We start from the raw sequence: 18,848 nt of genomic DNA, 5'->3' as shown, positions 1-18,848 counted from the left end.
GACTGAGGCACTGCGATCCCACCCCAAGTCGCAGGGGGCGCCTTTCAGTCTCTTTCTGACCGGAAAGGGACTCCGCTTCCTCTCTACGCTTGCGCGGCAAGGAAGTCCTCACTTCCGGCCTTGCGCGCGCGCCGTCTGAGCCTAACTGGTGCAAGGTGAGTAGAGAGAGGCAGGTGTTTTGTCTGAGTGAGAAGCGCTCCGCCCATTGGATTCTTCCCCAGCGTGCCGCGGGGCCGCCCGTCTCCCCAGAGATCTCTGCGTGACCTCCAAGCATGCATTCTTCTCCAGCCGTCCAAACCTTCCTCTGACAGTGAGCCTCGAGGCCCCACTGCCGCCTTGTTCCCACGACTCCTCTGCTCAGGCACGCGCTCCCCACGCATGCCTTACTGTGTCACAGCCAGACCCCTCATTTGCCACATTCTCCTCCCTCCGTCACCTTCTTCAGAGGCCATCTCCTCCCGTGGAGCACTTGCGCAGGGATGGGAGGAGTGTCCTGGATGGAGAGCGGGCCATGGTACCCGACTGAGCACCCATCACTCCTTCCCGCGCCTCTTTTTGCAGACGGCCAGCATGAAGTTCAACCCCTTCGTGACCTCGGACCGCAGCAAAAACCGCAAACCCACTTCAATGCTCCCTCGCACGTGCGCAGGAAGATCATGTCTTCCCCGCTCTCCAAGGAGCTGCGGCAGAAGTACAACGTCCGCTCCATGCCCATCCGCAAGGACGACGAGGTCCAGGTTCGTCTCCCTCGAGCTCTGGTTATCCAGAAGCGTGTCACTCTGGTGCTGGCTTTGCCTAAGAATGCCATGTGTGCTTGGACGTGGGGGAGTCGTAGACTCCCATGCCTCCAGGCCCCTGGCAAGTAACCTTGCAGATGTGTCCACAGCCCCCAGGGTGTGCCTACCCAGATTAACTGAGAGCATTCAGATACAATTCTTTAGTAATCATGATTGTTCAGGAAAATAGTATACCAGCCAAGCAAAACTCTGCTTTTCGGTTTAGTTCGTTGGCTCCAAGTTTGCCAGGCATTGCTCGTGGTGGCTCTTTGAACCAGCATCTCCAGGGGAAAGTGCTACGATGAGAGTAATTCATGTTTCAGTAACATTGGATTTAGTGGAGGCTGGGCATTTGGTGGCACTGGATTTGGCAGAGAGAATAGAGAAGCAGCAAGTCAGAAGCATGAAATTAAGAAAGAGAATGACCCATGCGAGAGAGTATAAGTTTTCTGTTCTTCCTAGAGCTTAGGATGTGTGGTAAGAAAGGGAGCTGGGGGATGACTGAAATAGACAGGGAGTGATTGAATATGTACGGAGCAGGCGCCATTCTAGACCCTCTCCAATCTGATCTCTTACTACTTTATAGAAACTGTTTTTGGCTGAGATCAGTAACATGTTTATGACAAAATCCAGTGGACACATCTTGGTCTCATCATCCTTGACTTTTTCAGCAGCATTTGGCATAGGTAGCACTGCCTCACTTCTAGAAATAGTCTGTCTTTTTGGCTCCTGTGACCATTTGGGCTCAGTTTACTTCTGCCTTCTCAGACTCTTTTGCTGGCTGTTCCTCCTCTGATCTCTAAATGCTGGAGTTAGTCAGGGCCTGCACCTGGTCTAACATCTCATCTTTACCTACATTGTCTGCCTGGGTGATAATACCTGTTCTGAGAGCTTTAAATGTCTGTCCTCTGCTAACAATTCCCTCTTTTATATCCCAGCCCAAACCACTTTTCTGAGCATAGACCTGTAGATATGACTATCCGCTGAACGCCTTTTTTTTAAATTTTTTTTAATTAAAAAAAAATTTTTTTTTAATTTTTTTTAATTAAAAAAAATTTTTTTTAAACGTTTTATTTATTTTTGAGACAGGGAGAGACAGAGCATGAACAGGGGAGGGTCAGAGAGAGGGAGACACAGAATCCGAAACAGGTTCCAGGCTCCGAGCTGTCAGCACAGAGCCCGACGCGGGGCTCGAACTCACGGACCGCGAGATCATGACCTGAGCCGAAGTCAGCCGCTTAACCGACTGAGCCACCCAGGCGCCTCACATCTTTTTTTTTTTTTTAATCTCATAGTCGTCCCAGGGGCACCTGGGTGGCTCAATCGGTTAAGTGTCCAACTTCGGCTCAGGTCATGACCTCAGAGTTCATGAGTTCGAGCCCTGCATCGGGCTCTCTGCTGTCAGTGCAGGGCCCACTTCGGATCCTCTCCCCATCTGTTTCTCCCCCTTCCCCTCGCACGCTTGCGCTCTCCCTCTCAAAAATAAATGCTTTAAAAACCTCATGTCGTCTCAAGCTTCTAATCTGGGAGTGCTCTTGATCAAAAAACTGCTACTGCCTCTATAATCGGATTCTCCTCCCATCTTTCACACATCAGTAAGCAATGCTTTTTCACTTGCCTACGCCATAAGCCTCTAAATTCTAACATCTCTCTCTCCCTGACCCATTTCTACTCTGTCACTTAATCTTATTGATTCTGTCTCTAAAATGTGTCTTGAATCTGATCACTTCTTTCCATTTCCATTTCCGTTCAAGACTTCTCCAGCTTCTACTCTTAATCCTGATCAGGCGTTCTTCACAGAGGGGTATTTTTTGCAAATCGGATTCTACTTAAACCCTATCAGTGTTGCTTGATTGCTTACTATAAACCTAAAATCATTGACAAGGCCTTGTGTGACCCAGTCGTGGTCTACTTCTCCAACGTCACCTTATTCTCTAATGCCCACCTGCTCTGTAGTTCAGACATACTGACCTTTTCAGGTCCTTAAATGCACCTTGATCTTTCCTTCCTCAGGGTCTTTGCCCAGAATGGTCCCTCTGCCTGAAGTGCTCTTCCTTCTCCCCTTTACCTAACCCCTCATTTTTCACTGTTACCTTAAATGTCAGTTCCTCGGAAAAGCCTTCCCAGATACTTTAACCAGTATTCTATCGTAGCATCCTCTATTTACATTTCTTTCATAACAGTGAACTCAATTTGATTTTATTTCTTTTTAAACTGAGGCATACCGGGCCCATCTGCACCCCCCCAAAGGCGTGGCTGCCCCGTCGGCGTCACAGGGCCACGAGCACGCGTCCTTCAGCCTGGAGTAGCTGGAGTTCATCTTCCTCCGGACTCTGTTCCTCGACAGCCACCTGTGCCAGTGCCTGTCTGCGCTCATCCCTGAGCCCAGGATCCAGGTGTGGTTCCAGAACAGGCGTGCCGAGTCATGACATCACAGTGGGAAATCCTTTCGACCTCGGCCAGGCTGGACCTTTTGCTCCACCACTCTGCTCATGGAACTGAAACGAAATGATGGAAGCCCTAGCTGCCTCTTGAGATAGATGTGAACTGCCTGCCACATCCCAGCACGGTTGGAGAGGGCAATCTCTGACCCTGACTCTCAAGGTCAGAATTCTGAAACCTATTCTCTCTCTCTGAAGGCACTGATTCAAAGCCGGACTCATGGGAGGAACACATCTTTTCTGCCTTTGATAACTCTTGAGGATTCTAGGCAAGTTCAGGTTAAGCTCAGAGGAGCCATGACTAGTAGCCAAGGAGACGCTCATCAGAATACTGTCCTTTCTGACTTCCGTGTTAAGGTCACAGCTGTGTTCTCCTCATGAGGGTTTTGCCAGTTCTCTCTCACCTGTGAAGCTGCCTCACCTTTCGCCTGTGAACATTAACCCTTGCCCAGTTCTTCTTTCTCTGCGGTGCGCTCCCCTGAACCCCCCGGAAGTTGTGGCGTTCATTTTGACACATGCATCTCCAGATCTGCACATTCAATTTGGTTTATATTCCTGCTCCTTCTTGACGGTCCTCTAGTCTTTTGGGCTGGTTTTTCAGAACTCATTATCTCCACAAGAGCACTTCAGCTTGACCCAATTTCCACTTGTGCCTGACAGCTGCCGCCTTCTCACGCTTCCTCCAAGGACTTGCACGTTTAAACGTACTCTAACCCATCTCCTTCAACCTCACACTGTGCCCAGTATTTACCACTTTTTTAAAGCAGCCTGTCGTCTCTACACTCCTTTGTAGCTCCCAGGATTCTGTATCCAGATTATTTCAAGAGTCCCCTGCCTCTAGCTTCTCAACTTTTTACACGTCACTCTCTTTAGAAATCTGTAGTAGCCTCCAGTTGCTACCAAATGATGAAAACCTTTTGGTTACTTTCCCAGACAACTAACTGACATGTCTGGCCAACAGGGCAGTTTTTCAGATCTTCTTATGGTCACCCCTTCACAATGTATGTCTCAGAGCTCCCCCATCCCATTTGGGTGCCAAATGAATACTTCTCTCAAATACTCAGTGGTTCAACAAATGAAAGAAAAATAAATAAAACTGAGGCATAATTTACAGACAGTAAAATGCACAGGTGAGTTTGGGCACACGTAAAGCCGTGTAGCTGTCACCGCAATTATGACCCCAGTCACTTCCCATGTGCCCTGTTCCAGTTAGTGATCATGTATTTGCGTGTTTATTAGTTAACTGCGTGCTACCTATGACATTAAGATGAGGCCAGAGAGCTTCTCTTTTTTGTTGCCTGACCTCAGTGCAGAGCCTGGCACCCACAGGGGCGCAGCCACTATTTGTTGGATGAATGAAAAAAATTATTGAGCGGATGGAATTAAGACGTGAAAGAAAGAAAAGGAGGGCAGAGGAGAAGATGTGGCCATTTTTTCAGTGTCTGTGAGGTGTGAATTGTTTCCCTTGTAGATAGAACCTGAGACTCTGGTTCAATAAACGAAGAACATCACGTCTAGGCCAGGAATCCAGGTCTGACTCCACCAGAAGAGTAAAATAGTCGCAAGTGGGTTTGTTAAAACTGCCTCTTCTCTTTTGGGATCTTCTAAATTTCACATACTTTCTTTGTCTGCTCAGGACTACCTGTCCTGCTTCACAGAGGAAATTGCAACTATCACCCAGGACCTTTCAGAACTCCTGTTCCAAACCCCCTAACTTACCTCCAGTTCCACCCCTGCGTCTTTGTGCTTTCCTATTGTATTGACAGAAATGTTCCTCTTTCTATCTAGAGCTGATCCACTATATTCAGTGGCCTTCCATTCTCTTAGATTCTTCTCTCCATTATCCCCTTTCTGTACAGTTTCCTTTAACTTTTCCTCCATACTTGTTCCTTTTCATAAGCATTTAAACACATTCGTGTTTTCCTCTCTTTAAAAATAAAAAAAATTATCACTTACCTTCACATCTCCCTCTAGTAGATATTCTCCGTCATCCTCTTCACAGCCAGGTTCCTTGGGACTGTTTTTCGCCTTCACCTTCTCTATGGGGAACTCATTGTCTTACTGTAAATGCCTTCAGTCTCTCTGCTCCACTGAAAGCACTCTAGCCATGATCACCAGTGACCAGCTTATTGTCACATCTTTTCCTTTATCCTTCCTGCAGTTGACCATTCCATGGCATTTGACGGTGTCTTCTTGGCTACTATAACCCCACAGTCCCCTGGTTGCCCATTCTCTGGCCACTTCAGTCTCCCTTATGAGCTCTTCCAAAATGTTGGCTTTTCCTTGGATTTCTGCATTCTGCCCTCATAAGACCAGCTCCCTGAACCAAATCAGGTTTCTGAATTGCCATCTCTGGATGACTCCCAGGTCTTTGTTGCTGACCCAGTTGGTCTTCCAGCTATGTATAGAATTCTCTACTAGAATGTCACGAGATGCCTCAAATTCAACATGTTCCCAACTAAACTTTTTTCTCCTAACACGTATTTCTTTCCGCTCTGGGAAAGGTGTATCCATCCATCCAGTTGCCCAGTCAGACTCTGGGTACCATCCTTGCCTCTTCTCTTTTCCCTTTCCAGGCCAGTTAGTTTAGTCTTACCTTGTCCCTCTCCTCATCTAGTGTTTGTCCAGTTCTGTTTAACCGGGTGTTCCTTTGGACTTGTTTTATTAACATCTTTTCTTGAATCTTGATGATGGTTAAGAGAGGCTATTTCATAGACTTTTCCATGTAAAAGTCTCTGATCATAGAGAGTATGGTGGAGTTCCAGTGAGGCATGATCTTCAGCCTGAAAATCACCTTGGTAAGTAAGTTGAACAATCTAAATGACATTTCAGGAGTATTGAGATTCTCTAGTTTTTTAATACATGTGGTATTTCCTCTCTGTTTGTTATCAACATCAGCTATATCATGGCTCCTATTGAATAGGCTTGTGCCTTCAAGGAAACCATAATCTAGTTAGTTTTGAATAGCATTGGAGTGTGAATAGTAGATTTTTAGTACATGAAAACAGCCCAAGAGATTTTAACATTTTTGTTTTTTGTGACTATAAAATATTTGTGTTAATTATAGAAATCTTGAAATTTGAAAGAAAATACATTTTTTCTTTTTTTAAGTGTTTATCTTGAGAGAGACAACTCAAGAGCAGACAAGCAGGGGAGGGGCAGAGAGAGAGGGAGAGAGAATCCATACCATCAGGTATAGATGGCAGGTATAGAGCCAGGTATAGATGTCAGGCTCCATACCATCAGAGCAGAGCCTGATGTGGAGCCCAATCCCATGAACTGTGAGATCATGACCCTAACCGAAATTAAGAGTCAGACACTTAATTTACTGAGCCACCCAGGCGCCCCTGGAAGAATATACATTTTTTTTTTAATTTTTTTTTTCAACATTTATTTATTTTTGGGACAGAGAGAGACAGAGCATGAACGGGCGAGGGGCAGAGAGAGAGGGAGACACAGAATCAGAAACAGGCTCCAGGCTCTGAGCCATCAGCCCAGAGCCCGACGCGGGGCTCGAACTCACGGACCGCGAGATCGTGACCTGGCTGAAGTCGGACGCTTAACCGACTGCGCCACCCAGGCGCCCCTGAATATACATATTTTAAAAAGCCATGTGTAATTAGGGTGTCTGGGTCAGTTAAACCGTGTTGCACAACAGGTTATATTCACTCCTGTCTCAGTCAGTTGAGTGTCAAACTTTTGATTTCGTCTCAGGTCATGATCCCAGGGTCGTGAGATCAAGCCCTTCTGAGCATGGAGTCTGCTTAGGATTCATTCTTTCTCTTTCTCTCTCTCTCTCTCTCAAATAGAATAGAAAAGAAAAAAGAAAAGATCATCTGTAATCCTATGTCTGGCCTAATGGCAACAATTATTGACATTTGGATATATTTCTATCCCATTGTGTTATATGCCATATATATGAAACATACAAGAATCAGACTATATTTCATATAAAGCTTTGGTTTTTTTTTCCTAAAGGTCATATCTTGAGCATTTTGCTCGGTGATAAATTATTCTTTGAAAACCTGGATTTTAGGGGCACCTGGGTGGCTTAGTCAGTTAAGTGTCCGATTTTGGCTCAGGTCATGATCTTTCACAGTTGGTGAGTTCAAGCCCACATACAGCTTTGTGCTGTCAGCATAGAGCCTGCTTTGGATCCTCTGTCTCCCTCTCTCTCTGCCTCCCCTCTCCCCCGACCTTGCTCACGTGCACACATTCTCTTCCTCTCTCTCAAAAGTAAATAAAACAGGGGCGCCTGGGTGGCGCAGTCGGTTAAGCGTCCGACTTCAGCCAGGTCATGATCTCGCGGTCTGGGAGTTCGAGCCCCGCATCAGGCTCTGGGCTGATGGCTCGGAGCCTGGAGCCTGTTTCCGATTCTGTGTCTCCCTCTCTCTCTGCCCCTCCCCCGTTCATGCTCTGTCTCTTTCTGTCCCAAAAATAAATAAACGTTGAAACAAAAATTAAAAAAAAAAAAAAAAAGTAAATAAAACATTAAAAAAAAAAAAAAGAACATGGGATTTTAAATGGTCGCATAAGAATCTCAGGATGCTATCTTTAACCATTCTTCTCCATTTAGATCTTGAGAGTGATTATCTTTTTTCTTAAACTTTACTTATTTTTATTTAACTGAGATATAATTGGTATATAAGATTGTGTTAGTTGTGGGTGTATAGTGATTTACCTTTTTACTCTCCGGACTAGTTCTGTGATAGCCATTCTAGTTCAAGGAATTTTTTGTTTTCAGATAAGAAAAAAATTGAAGTGAATTTTCACCTGACTTGGAACAACACAGAGCAGATTTATACCCCCCAAAAAGCTAACTCTCGACTGCCAGGGTTAATCTGCTTTGTACAAAAAGTTGTATGTTAGTCTGTGTGTTCCTGATAATTAATTTCCTCACGGTGATGTTCATGCATGAGAATGGGGGAAAATTCTCTTCTGTATTTTCTCTTAGGTGGTTCGAGGACACTACAAAGGTCAGCAAATAGGCAAGGTAGTCCAGGTGTACAGAAAAAAGTATGTCATCTACATCGAGCGAGTGCAGCGTGAGAAGGCTAATGGTACAACTGTTCATGTGGGCATTCACCCCAGCAAGGTATGGTGGGACTGAGTGGCGGTAGCGGCTGGGTAGTGTAGCTTAGTGCTGTTGTAAGTTCTCAGTGTGTTGGTAGTGTCTACTCAGGTAGCCCAGGCAAGGACTTCTAGAGGGAGGTGGGGCAGGCTTGATTGATTCACTGGCTTAGTCATCAAGGATCCGTATTGTTTTCTTACCTGTTTTATCATCCTCGGTGAAGGCTCTGCCTTCCAGCAGGTTGCAGGAGGGTTCCAGGCATCCCTCTCCTACTAGATAACATCCAGAGGGAGGAGAGGGAAGGAACATCTCTTCCTGTGGCCCTCACATCCACCTGGCAGAATATGCTGTTCCTCATTTGCACTCCATTCCATGCACTGTATTGTAGGGTCTTTCTCCTCCAGAGTTTCAGATGAGAGCAGGATGGTTGGGGTCTTACTTATCCTTACGATCTCTATTGCCTACTAGCTGGTGGGAATGCTTTTTTAAGCAATGCGCTTTTCAAGCGATGTTTTTTAAGCAATGCGTTTTGCTGGCCAAGGGATGATAAACAAACCAGAAACATGTTGGTAGTATAATTTGTTTGTCCCAGCCCAAATGATAGTTGATATCACTAAACTAACTGGTCTCATAGATCCTCAGGAGTTGGGCAGCGGAAGGAACCAAACTGCTATTGTTGGGAAAAGTTCTGCTGTACGGAATAATTATATGGTTATAAATCCTTTCCACTTAAAAAAATAAATAAATAAAGATTTATTTTCTCACTCCTAACAGGTAGTTATCACCAGGCTAAAACTGGACAAAGACCGGAAAAAAATTCTTGAACGCAAAGCCAAATCTCGACAAGTTGGAAAAGAGAAAGGCAAATATAAAGAAGAACTTATTGAGAAAATGCAGGAGTGACTATAACCTGTTATGCAACCACCGTTTAACTGTAGATTTTTAGTCTGGTGTGTATTCCTTTGAAACTTTTCAAGATGTCTGTCAAACGTTTCCTTCCTGTTTTGTTGTTGATAATGTAGCTTTGTAAATCTGCTTTTGCTGTTTTGATTAATAATTTTATGAATAATAGTTGAAAATGTCTCCTAATCGCAGAGGGAATTTGCATTGTTTTGTAGATAAAATCCATCTTACTATGAGTTCCTTGATGCCATTCTTTCATGTGTTTATCACGTACGGAGCAGCAAAATAGCAGTGGTAGGATGGTTGTGCTCCTGCCTGGACCCTCATGCTGATGGGGTGGACAGGACAGGGCTCTCATCCCTAATTCAGGGGTGTGTCCCACTCAGTGATGGTCATTATGTGAACTGGCACATACAGGACTGTGCTCACTCAGTGGCTGGTGCTGCTTTGCACGCTTATGTCTCAGGTCTCGATGGATTGCCCTTTGGCCAGCTTCCTGTCCCTCGTGCTCCAACCAAGCAAATGGCATGCAGCTCCCTGACCAAGCTGCCCTTCCCAAGGTCTTGACTTTGTAAGTGTATTTCCAAGTGACTGAAGTGTCCTTCCTCTCTCCTGGGGCTAACTCAGGAAACTGACGACAGCCTGTAGGCAAGATGTGGCTCACAGATTATGTTTGTCCTTCTATTGTTCTCATGATTTCTTAGAAGTCAAGTTCGAACACTTAAAACTTGAGAGATTCCACAGAGAAATCTGGATCTTGCTTCATCTGGTTGCATGGGGCCCTGATCCTGCAGAGCGTCATTTGTGTGGAGCCCGGGGCTGGCTGCTCTATCCAGTCTGCTCTGCCCATGTACCCAATTTGCCTGGCCCCCACTGGCATCTGCATTTTACACTCCAGGTCTAACTGCAACCAAACTAATATGAGTTCATTCCTTGGTGAGTTGCAGATAGAGACTATACCAGGTGGAGTTGTGGTTTTGGTTTTTGTTGTTTGGTTTTTGGTTTTTGGTTTTTTTTTTTTTTTTTTAGAGAGAAATTGAAAATTTTAAGCAGGCTCCATGCTCAGTGCAGAGCCCAATGCAGGGCTCGATCCCACAGCCCTGGGATCATGACCTGAGCCAAAATCAAGAGTCCGGACGCTCAATCGATTGAGCCACCCAGGCGTCCCAAGGTGGAATTGTTGTACAACAGAAATTTATTTGCAGCAAATAAGGAAATCACTTTGAAATCTGTGACCCCCCTGAGTAGGGGTGAATGGGTTTCTTTCATTTAGGGTTAGGATGGATATTCAGAAAGGGGAGTTTCAGTCATTATAGGTAGAGGTGGGTATAAGGTCATACACTTGTCTTAAGGAAACCTGCTGATTTAGCATTGTCTGTTGTGTTAATGAAGTTCTTTCTGCCGTGGGTGAAGATTTTAACATTCTAATGAAGCAGAGGTAACTGTTGGACCTGGGGAAGGGGTTATGGGCCTGCTGAAGAGCCATAAACTGGATTGGGTCTTGGGCTCCTTATCTTGGGGAAGCAGTGAAAGGCCTTGCTTACTTTTGAAACAGCCCTGGGAGTTTTGCCACTGATTCATTATCTCTGATATGATATGGTTAGGCTGCTTCCTGGCCTAGTTGAATCTGTTGTTAGTGTTTGCATTCTCATTCTTCCCTTAAAGTCCTTAGCTATTGAGTTTTTTGCATTTCTTTGTAATTCTGACACCTTGTAAGTTCTACAAGAAGTGTGCTAGAGCAAGAAGAGATGCTTGGGGGCACCTGGGTGGCTCAGTGGGTTAATTGTCCAACTTTGGCTCAGGTCAGGATCTCATGGTTTGTGAGTTCAAGTCTCGAATTGGGCTCTCTGCTGTCAGCGCAGAGCTTGCTTGGATCCTCTGTCCCCCTCTTTCTCTGCCCCTCCCCTGCTCAGGCTTTCTCTCAAAAATAAATAAATATTAAAAAAAGAAGAAGAAGAGGGGCGCCTGGGTGGTGCAGTCGGTTAAGCGTCCGACTTCAGCCAGGTCACGATCTCGCGGTCCGTGAGTTCGAGCCCCGCATCGGGCTCTGGGCTGATGGCTTAGAGCCTGGAGCCTGTTTCTGATTCTGTGTCTCCCTCTCTCTCTGCCCCTCCCCCGTTCATGCTCTGTCTCTCTCTCTGTCCCAAAAATAAATAAACGTTGAAAAAAAATTTTTTTTTTTAAAAAAGAAGAAGAAGAGCTGGTTAGGCATCTATCATAGAAAATAGCTGGGACCTAAAATGACTTCTTTTCTTTTCTTTTCGTTTCGTTTCGTTTCGTTTCATTTATTTATTTTGAGAGAGAGTGAGAGCAAGGGAGGGACAGAGAAAGGAAAGAGAGAATCCCAAGCAGGCGCTGTGGTTTCAGCACAGAGCCCAACACAGACTCAAACTCACAGTGAGATCATGACCTGAGCTGAATTCAAGAGCTGGATGCTTAACCAACAGCCACCCAGGCACCCCTAAAATGACTTCTCTTTCTTTTTCTGGGCACCCCTAACTCTGCTTACATAACTTCTAGTTACCCTTCAAGATTTAGCACCAGATCCATCTCTAAAATCCTCCCTTGCTTCTGTGAAAAATTATTGATTAAAATGCATGATAAAAATGCATAAAATGATAAAATGCCTCTAGTGACACATGGCTGGACACATTGAGTTTCTTAGTAAATGTTGATTGAGTCCATTATTTCCCATTTTGAATGATGAAAAATGAGCTCAGATTAATTGTCCAGATCCCAGAGAACGTAAGAGATGGAGTTAGTATTTGAACCCAGACCTCACTGCGTCAGAGACCACTCACATCCCACTTCAAGCCATCCATCCCTGGTGGTCATTTTTTCACCCTGTCATTTTTCACTCCCTTTCCTGGAGTCTGACAAGAGACTAGACATCAGTGTACAAGGGAGAAGAAGCTATACATTTATAGCAGTAGTGCTGCCTGGTGGGAAAAGCATTGTCACCATTTCTCCACGGGACAGTCCGTAAGCTTTTGAGCAAGTTACTTAGCTCTGTGCTTCCGTTTTCCCAGTAGTAAAGCATCATAGTTAATACTTGCACTGCCTTCCTGCCTCATGGAAAATGGCAGGATCAAATAGGCTCTTTCTGAGGACCCTGAAAGCTGTGAGTGTACAAATGCTAATATTGTTTGTTGTTATTGTTGTTTTACTGTATTTCCAATCTAAGATTTGTTTTGCACCGACAGAGGTAGTGATTTTTTTACCAAACAAGTCCGTGGAAGCGGAAGCACAAACCACAAAATTCAGTATGCATTCTCTGACTCAGGCATTGATTTAAGGGTAGGCAGAATGATACTTGTCTTGGCTCTGAAGCCAGAGAGATTTGTATTCAAATCCTGCTCTGGTTTTTGGGCAGCCATTTGTATGAGCTTGTTTCCCCGTATAGGTGAGAAGCTAAAAATGTTTCTCTTTGTGAAAATGCTTTATCAGACGTGAAAACTAAAGTAGTGGTCCACCAGACTTTTCTGCCCTTAGGAGTCACTTGGATGCTTACTAATAGTTTCTACCCCTTTGCTGGGAGGTTCTGTGATGCAGTAAGAATGGAGAGAGACCCCTTCGGGTCTTATGTGAATGTGTATTTCTGAGGTGGCTCTTGTGTGATATTTACAATCAGTTAACTCTGGGGATTGTGGATTAGGATACGTGTAAAGTATATATATACACACAGCACATAAAATAGAGTAGGTGCCTCATACATGGCAGCTATGTTACCATTAGTAGTCTAGTGAGATCTGTAGTTTTTTCCGAATTTGAGTTTTGTCTTTATTCTCAAACAACACATGATTTAGTACCCAGAAGTTGCGTAAAAGTAAGATTCCATACTAGATTATAGCACGGACGACATACTCTGATACCTGGTCTGGGCCCTAGGCTCCAGCCTTAATTCTCATCAATAAACTTAAATGATGATGTTTCCTAGGAGTCGGTCTTGGCTTGTTGTCAGCAACCCGTTCACTACAAATGATAGACCAGAGCTTTCTGGGCTGTCATTCCCACCACCACCAGCCCCCCACGGGCAACCAGATCATGCCAGAATGCTTGTATTGAGCCATGTGAGTAATAGTGCATGGTGAAGAGCAGGAGCTCAGCATCACATGTGAGTTCTAATCCCGGCACTGTCAGTTCCCAGCTGTGTGCCCTTGGGCAAATGCTCAACCTCCGGGCCTCAGTGTTGTCATTTACAAGATGGAAATAAAAAGAGTGCCCACTTCATTGAGTTGTCAGACTTAATACCCGAGATACCACGTGTAGAGCACAGAGAGCTCAGCAAACTTTAGCTTTTCTTTTAAAGGAGATGGGCAGTAGGTTTGTTTGCAGGAGCTGAGGGAAAACGTTTTCTCAGGGGACCTCAGATAAATGCCGGTTGGTTTGGGTTTTTTTGTTTGTTTTTTGTTTTTAAGATTTTATTTTTAAGTAATTTCTATAACCAACGTGGGGCTCAAACTTACAATCCTGAAGTTGACAGTCACATGCTCTACCAACTGAGCCAGCCAGGTGCTCCAAATGCTGGTTCTTTTTTTTTAATTTTTTTTTTTCAACGTTTATTTATTTTTGGGACAGAGAGAGACAGAGCATGAACGGGGGAGGGGCAGAGAGAGAGGGAGACACAGAATCGGAAACAGGCTCCAGGCTCTGAGCCATCAGCCCAGAGCCTGACGCGGGGCTCGAACTCACGGACCGCAAGATCGTGACCTGGCTGAAGTCGGACGCTTAACCGACTGTGCCACCCAGGCGCCCCTCCAAATGCTGGTTCTTGAATGGAGGGGAGATGTACGGGCAGTAATGTGTTTTGACTGCTGCAGGAAATGGGGACTGGAGAATGCCACATGGGTGGGCCTGCCTATCAAGGTTCAGGCCCAAGGATTTTAGCATGTTTCCTGGAATGACTTTGAATTGAGCAGTTTCCTACCGACCTCATTATGCAGATGTCCATTCACTTGAGTGAGTCCCCTGTGCTATTTTGGGAAGCCTCCAAACTTTTTTTGTTAAATGTTGTATTTATTTTTGAGAGAAAGAGAGGCAAAAGTACAAGCTGGGAAGGGGCAGAGAGAAAGGGAGACACAGGATATGAGCAGGCTCTAGGCTCTGAACTGTCTACACAGAGCCTGATGTGGGGTTTGAACTCCCGAACCGTGAGATGACCTGAGCTGAAGTGGATGCTTAACTGATTGGTCCCCCCAGGTGCCCCAAGGGAAGCCTCCAAACTTTTAAACTTCAGATAACTGCTTCCGAATGTCTGTTTTCATACTGCATTCTGGCATGTTCAGCTACAGAGCTCTTAGTGTGAGTTGGGCAGGCAAGGAATTGAAAATTCTGGGAACCAGACAATTCTACTCACCGAGACTCTACCATCCTCTCTTGATACTACAGACTGAGCAGTTCCCATCTGACAGCGTGTGTCTTTTTTCATTGTTCTGCTATATTAGTTTTTTTTTTTAAGAAGTAATTCTTACATATGGTGTAACATTAGATGATAACACAAGGCATGCAGTGAAAAAGTTAAGTTTCCTTGTCACCTTGGTTCTCGGTTACTCAGTTCTCTCCAGAAGCAGTCACTGTTTCCAGTTTCTTTTGTATTTTTCCAGAAATATTTTGTGCATATATGATTGGGTGCTTATTAAAAGTCTGTGAGGCGTCTGGATGGTTCAGTCGTTTAGGCATCCGGCTTCAGCTCAGGTCATGATTCCACGACTCGTGAGTTTGAGCCCTGCGTTGGGCTCTGTGCTGACACCTCCGAGCCTGGAACCTGCTTTGGATTCTGTGTCTCCTCTCTTTCTGCCCTTCCCCTGCTCAAGCTCTGCCTCTCTCTCTCTCTCAAAAATAAACATTAAAAAAAAAAGAAGTCTGATCTATGAAGAAGTCTTCTTGAGAAAGATCATCCAAATGTAAATAGCTCTATACTATAAGGTTGATATACTGTTTGAACACATAATTACAATATAAACATGCACAAATATTAAGTAAAATATTTGGCTGAGGCACCTGGGTGGCTCTGTTAAGCATCCGACTTTGGCTCAGGTCATGATTTCATGATTTGTGACTTACAGCCCTGCATCTGGCTCTCTGCTATCAGCTCGGAACCTGCTTCAGATCCTCTGTCTCCCTCTCTCTCTGCCCCTTCCCTGCTCACACGCTTTCTTTTTCTCTCTCTCAAAAATAAATGATCATTCATAAACATATATTCTTTGGTCTTCAGAAATAACTAAGTGCACCTGGTTGGCTTGGTCAGTGGAGCTGTTGACTGGATCTCAGGGTTTGAGTTTGATTCCCACGATGGGTGTAGAGATTCCTTAAAATTTTGGGGGGCACCTGGATGGCTCAGTCAGTTGAGTGTCCAACTTCGGCTCAGGTCATGATCTCATGATTCTTGAGTTCAAGCCCCACATCCGGCTTGCTGCTGTCCGTGCAAAGCCTGCTTCGGATCCTCTGTCCCCCTCTCCTTCTCTGGCCCTTCCCCTCATGTTCTCTCTCTCAAAAATAAATAAAAAACATTTAAAATAAAACTCTAAAAAGAAATAACTAAGTCAACCACATCCTCGCCTACCCCTAGCTGGAGAACCACTAATTCTAAAATAGGGTTTTCACAGTTCTCATCTTAGGAATTAGATGTCTCTGTCTTGTTAAGCTGTGTAGAATTCAGGGTTTTTGGGTTGACTTACTGTCTGAAATTGGAGAAGCAGTATGGCTTAGTGGGATGAACAGAAGCTATAAAGACTTCTATTCAGATCCCAGTTCTGTTACTTAAAACAGACTTTGGGCACGTTACAGATCTAAGCCTCTCTTTGCTAATATGTAAAATGGGTTTAATAAGGTCCATAAGGTGCTGTGACTATTGAATGACAGAGGTAATTCAAAGCACCTAGTTCAGTGGCATATGGCTGCCACTCAAGAAACCTGTCATCAGTGGTGGCTGCCCACACATATGTGCTGAGCAAATGAACTGTGAAGCATGTTGGGGCTTTCGGCTCCTCCAGTAACCTCCAAGCTTCCAGATCAGGAAAGGAACTTTATGACTGCATGGCTTTGTGACTCTGTGTGCCTGTTTTTATTTACAGGGTCGAGCTTAGGAAAAGGGATCCTCGAGGTTGCACTAGAGCATTTTAGTCAGCTCTTGTTTACTTTATCCTTTTGGGATTGTCTTGGAGGTTTTTCCTTTAGCAGTTGATCTCAGACTTTTTGGTCTCAATATACCTGCTTACACATTAAAAAAAAATTATTTATTTTGAGGGATGGGGAGGGAGCACAAGGGGGGTGAGGGGCAGAAAAAAGAGTGGGAGAAAGAATCCCAAGCAGGCTCCTTGATGTCTGATGTGGGGCTTGATCTCGTGAACCATGAGATCACGACCTGAGCTGAAATCAAGAGTTGGACACTTAGCCTGTTTATGCATTTAAATACCTGTTACATATCTAAAAATTATTGTGGGGGGCATCTGGGTGGCTCAGTCAGTTAAGCATCTGACTTTGGCTCAGATCACAATCTCAAGATTTGTGAGTTCACGCCCGGCATTGGACTCTTTGCTGTCAGTGCAGAGCCTGCTTCGGATCCTCTGTCTCCCTCTCTCTCTCCCATCGACCCCCATCTCAAAAAAAAAAAAAATTGTGGACCCCAAATCTTACTTATATATGAGTTATGTCATATTATTTACTACATTATAAATGAGAACAGAAATTTAACATTTTAGATTCATTTTAAAATAACAATAATAAACTTATAAAATGTTAAATAACATTTTTATGGAAAATCTTTTCCAAAGCAAAATCTGAAAATGTGGGAAGAGTGACATTGTGTTGCATTTTTGCAAAATTCCTTAATGTCTGGCTTAATGCAAGACAAATGGATTCTTAACAATGCTTCTGCATTCAATGTGTTGCAACATGTTTTGGGTAAAGCACAGGAAGAAAATTGAGCTTCACACAGATTGGAGAATAGAGAGGCCCTTGCACATCTCCTGGGAGAGTCTCAGGGACTTCCCTGGGGTCCTTCAACCATACTGACTTATTTCCAGAAGTAGACTTTTAAGTGCCTTGAAGGCAGAGAGTATTTCTTCATTTGGTGGGTCACTGAATCTTAGTTCCTGGCCTTTGATACCACTTTTTATCTAAAGTGGGTGATAAAATGTGTTTGACAGATTGACTGATAGAGGGAGCTATTGGCCAATGCTAGCCCACAACTGTAACACCAAGATTAAGGAATTTTCTCATTTCACAGAGCATGAAACAGATTTAGACAAAACTGGTGTCTGAAGAGCCACATCCCTGTGCTTCCCAACACCTGCTTTTTAAAGAAGTTGCCAAGAGGGTGAGGCAAAGACTAGACTTAATGTTGGGGCGCCTGGGTGGCTCAGTCAGTTGAGCGTCCAACTTCGCTTCAGGTCATGATCTCACGGCTCCTGAGTTGGAGCCCGGCGTCAGGCTCTGTGCTGACAGCTCGCGGAGCCTGGAGCCTGCTCTGGATTCTGTGTCTCCCTCTCTCTCTCTGCCCCTGACCCACTCAAGTTCTGTCTCTGTCTCTCTCAAAAAGAAATAAACATTTAAAAAATAATAGTAAAAAAAAAAGATTAGACTTAGTGGGATCAACTTAAAAGAAAATATTTGCCTTTATTTAAGAACAGGAAAAAATCCACAATAGCTAAAAAGTGGAAGCAACTCACATGTCCATCTTCAAATGAATGGAGAAACAAAATGTGGCAAATACACACAGTAGAATGTTATCCTTAAAAAGGAAGGAAATTCCAACACATGCTACAGCATGGCTTAAGCTTGAGGACACTGTGCTAAGTGAATCAAGACCGTCACAAAAAGAAAAATACTGTACGATTCCACTTATATCAGGTATCTAGAGTAGTCAAATTTACAGAAACAAGGTAGAATGGTGGTTGCCAATGACTGGGGGAAGGGAGAATGGGGAGTTGTTAAATGGGTATGAAAAAGTTCTGGAGGTGGGGTACACAGCAATGTGAATATACTTAATGCCACTGGGCTTTACCCTCCATGGTTAGGAGGGTGAATTTTATGTATATTTTACCACGATTAAAAATAAGTTAAGAAAAAAATCGGAAGAAAGGAGTACACTTTTTTCTCTAATTTAGTTATGGCTGACGTCACCCTTAACTACTCAGTTCAGTTATACAAAGTGTTTATTGAGCACATTCTACATATAAGTACTCCTGAGGAGCAACCATCAGTTAAACAGTGCCTGTCCTCAAGAAGGAGTTTGCCCTCTGCTAGAGTGTTGGTTAAGATACACGGCCACAAAAGAAACACTAATAGAATGAAACAGATCTCGGAGAAGGCAGTGCTTGGACTGGAACTTAAGGACGACAGAGTTTCTAACTAGCATGTTTTCCGGGAGCAGTATATACACAACGATGACCTAGTTTCCCATATTACTGGTCAGATCAAAAGCTTGGAATCGTGTTTGAAGAGTTGGTACAGATGTTAAAGATTATTGGTCCAACTTCCTATTTAATCCAAGAATCTATTCTGCTAAGTGAAGAAAGAAATCAGGACGTAATTCGAGGTAAGAAAACGTGGCTAGTGCAGGGAAACGGTGGTCCACGATAAAAAATGCACTGGATTTAGGGAGGGGCGGAGTCCGGCGCGCGGGTCACGTGGGGGCGCGGGAGGCGGGTCTGTGTG

At 44.4% G+C, this 18,848-nt stretch overlaps 1 protein-coding gene across 1 annotated transcript; it reads left to right on the top strand.

Annotated features, from left to right (window-relative positions):
• The first annotated feature begins 562 nt into the window (after positions 1-562).
• RPL26L1 (ribosomal protein L26 like 1) lies at positions 563-13,421 on the top strand. Its single transcript, XM_043595874.1, is given in 5 exon segments — positions 563-616; positions 619-737; positions 8,172-8,312; positions 9,063-9,238; positions 13,129-13,421. Coding segments are annotated over 4 exon segments (435 nt in total). The 5' UTR covers positions 563-570; the 3' UTR covers positions 9,192-9,238; positions 13,129-13,421.
• The last annotated feature ends 5,427 nt before the right edge of the window (positions 13,422-18,848 follow it).

Source organism: Prionailurus bengalensis, chromosome A1 (assembly GCF_016509475.1).
Source record: "Prionailurus bengalensis isolate Pbe53 chromosome A1, Fcat_Pben_1.1_paternal_pri, whole genome shotgun sequence".
Classification (NCBI taxonomy): Eukaryota; Metazoa; Chordata; class Mammalia; order Carnivora; family Felidae; genus Prionailurus; species Prionailurus bengalensis.
Note: the sequence above shows the minus strand (reverse complement) of the source record. Positions and strands in the feature narration are given on the sequence as shown.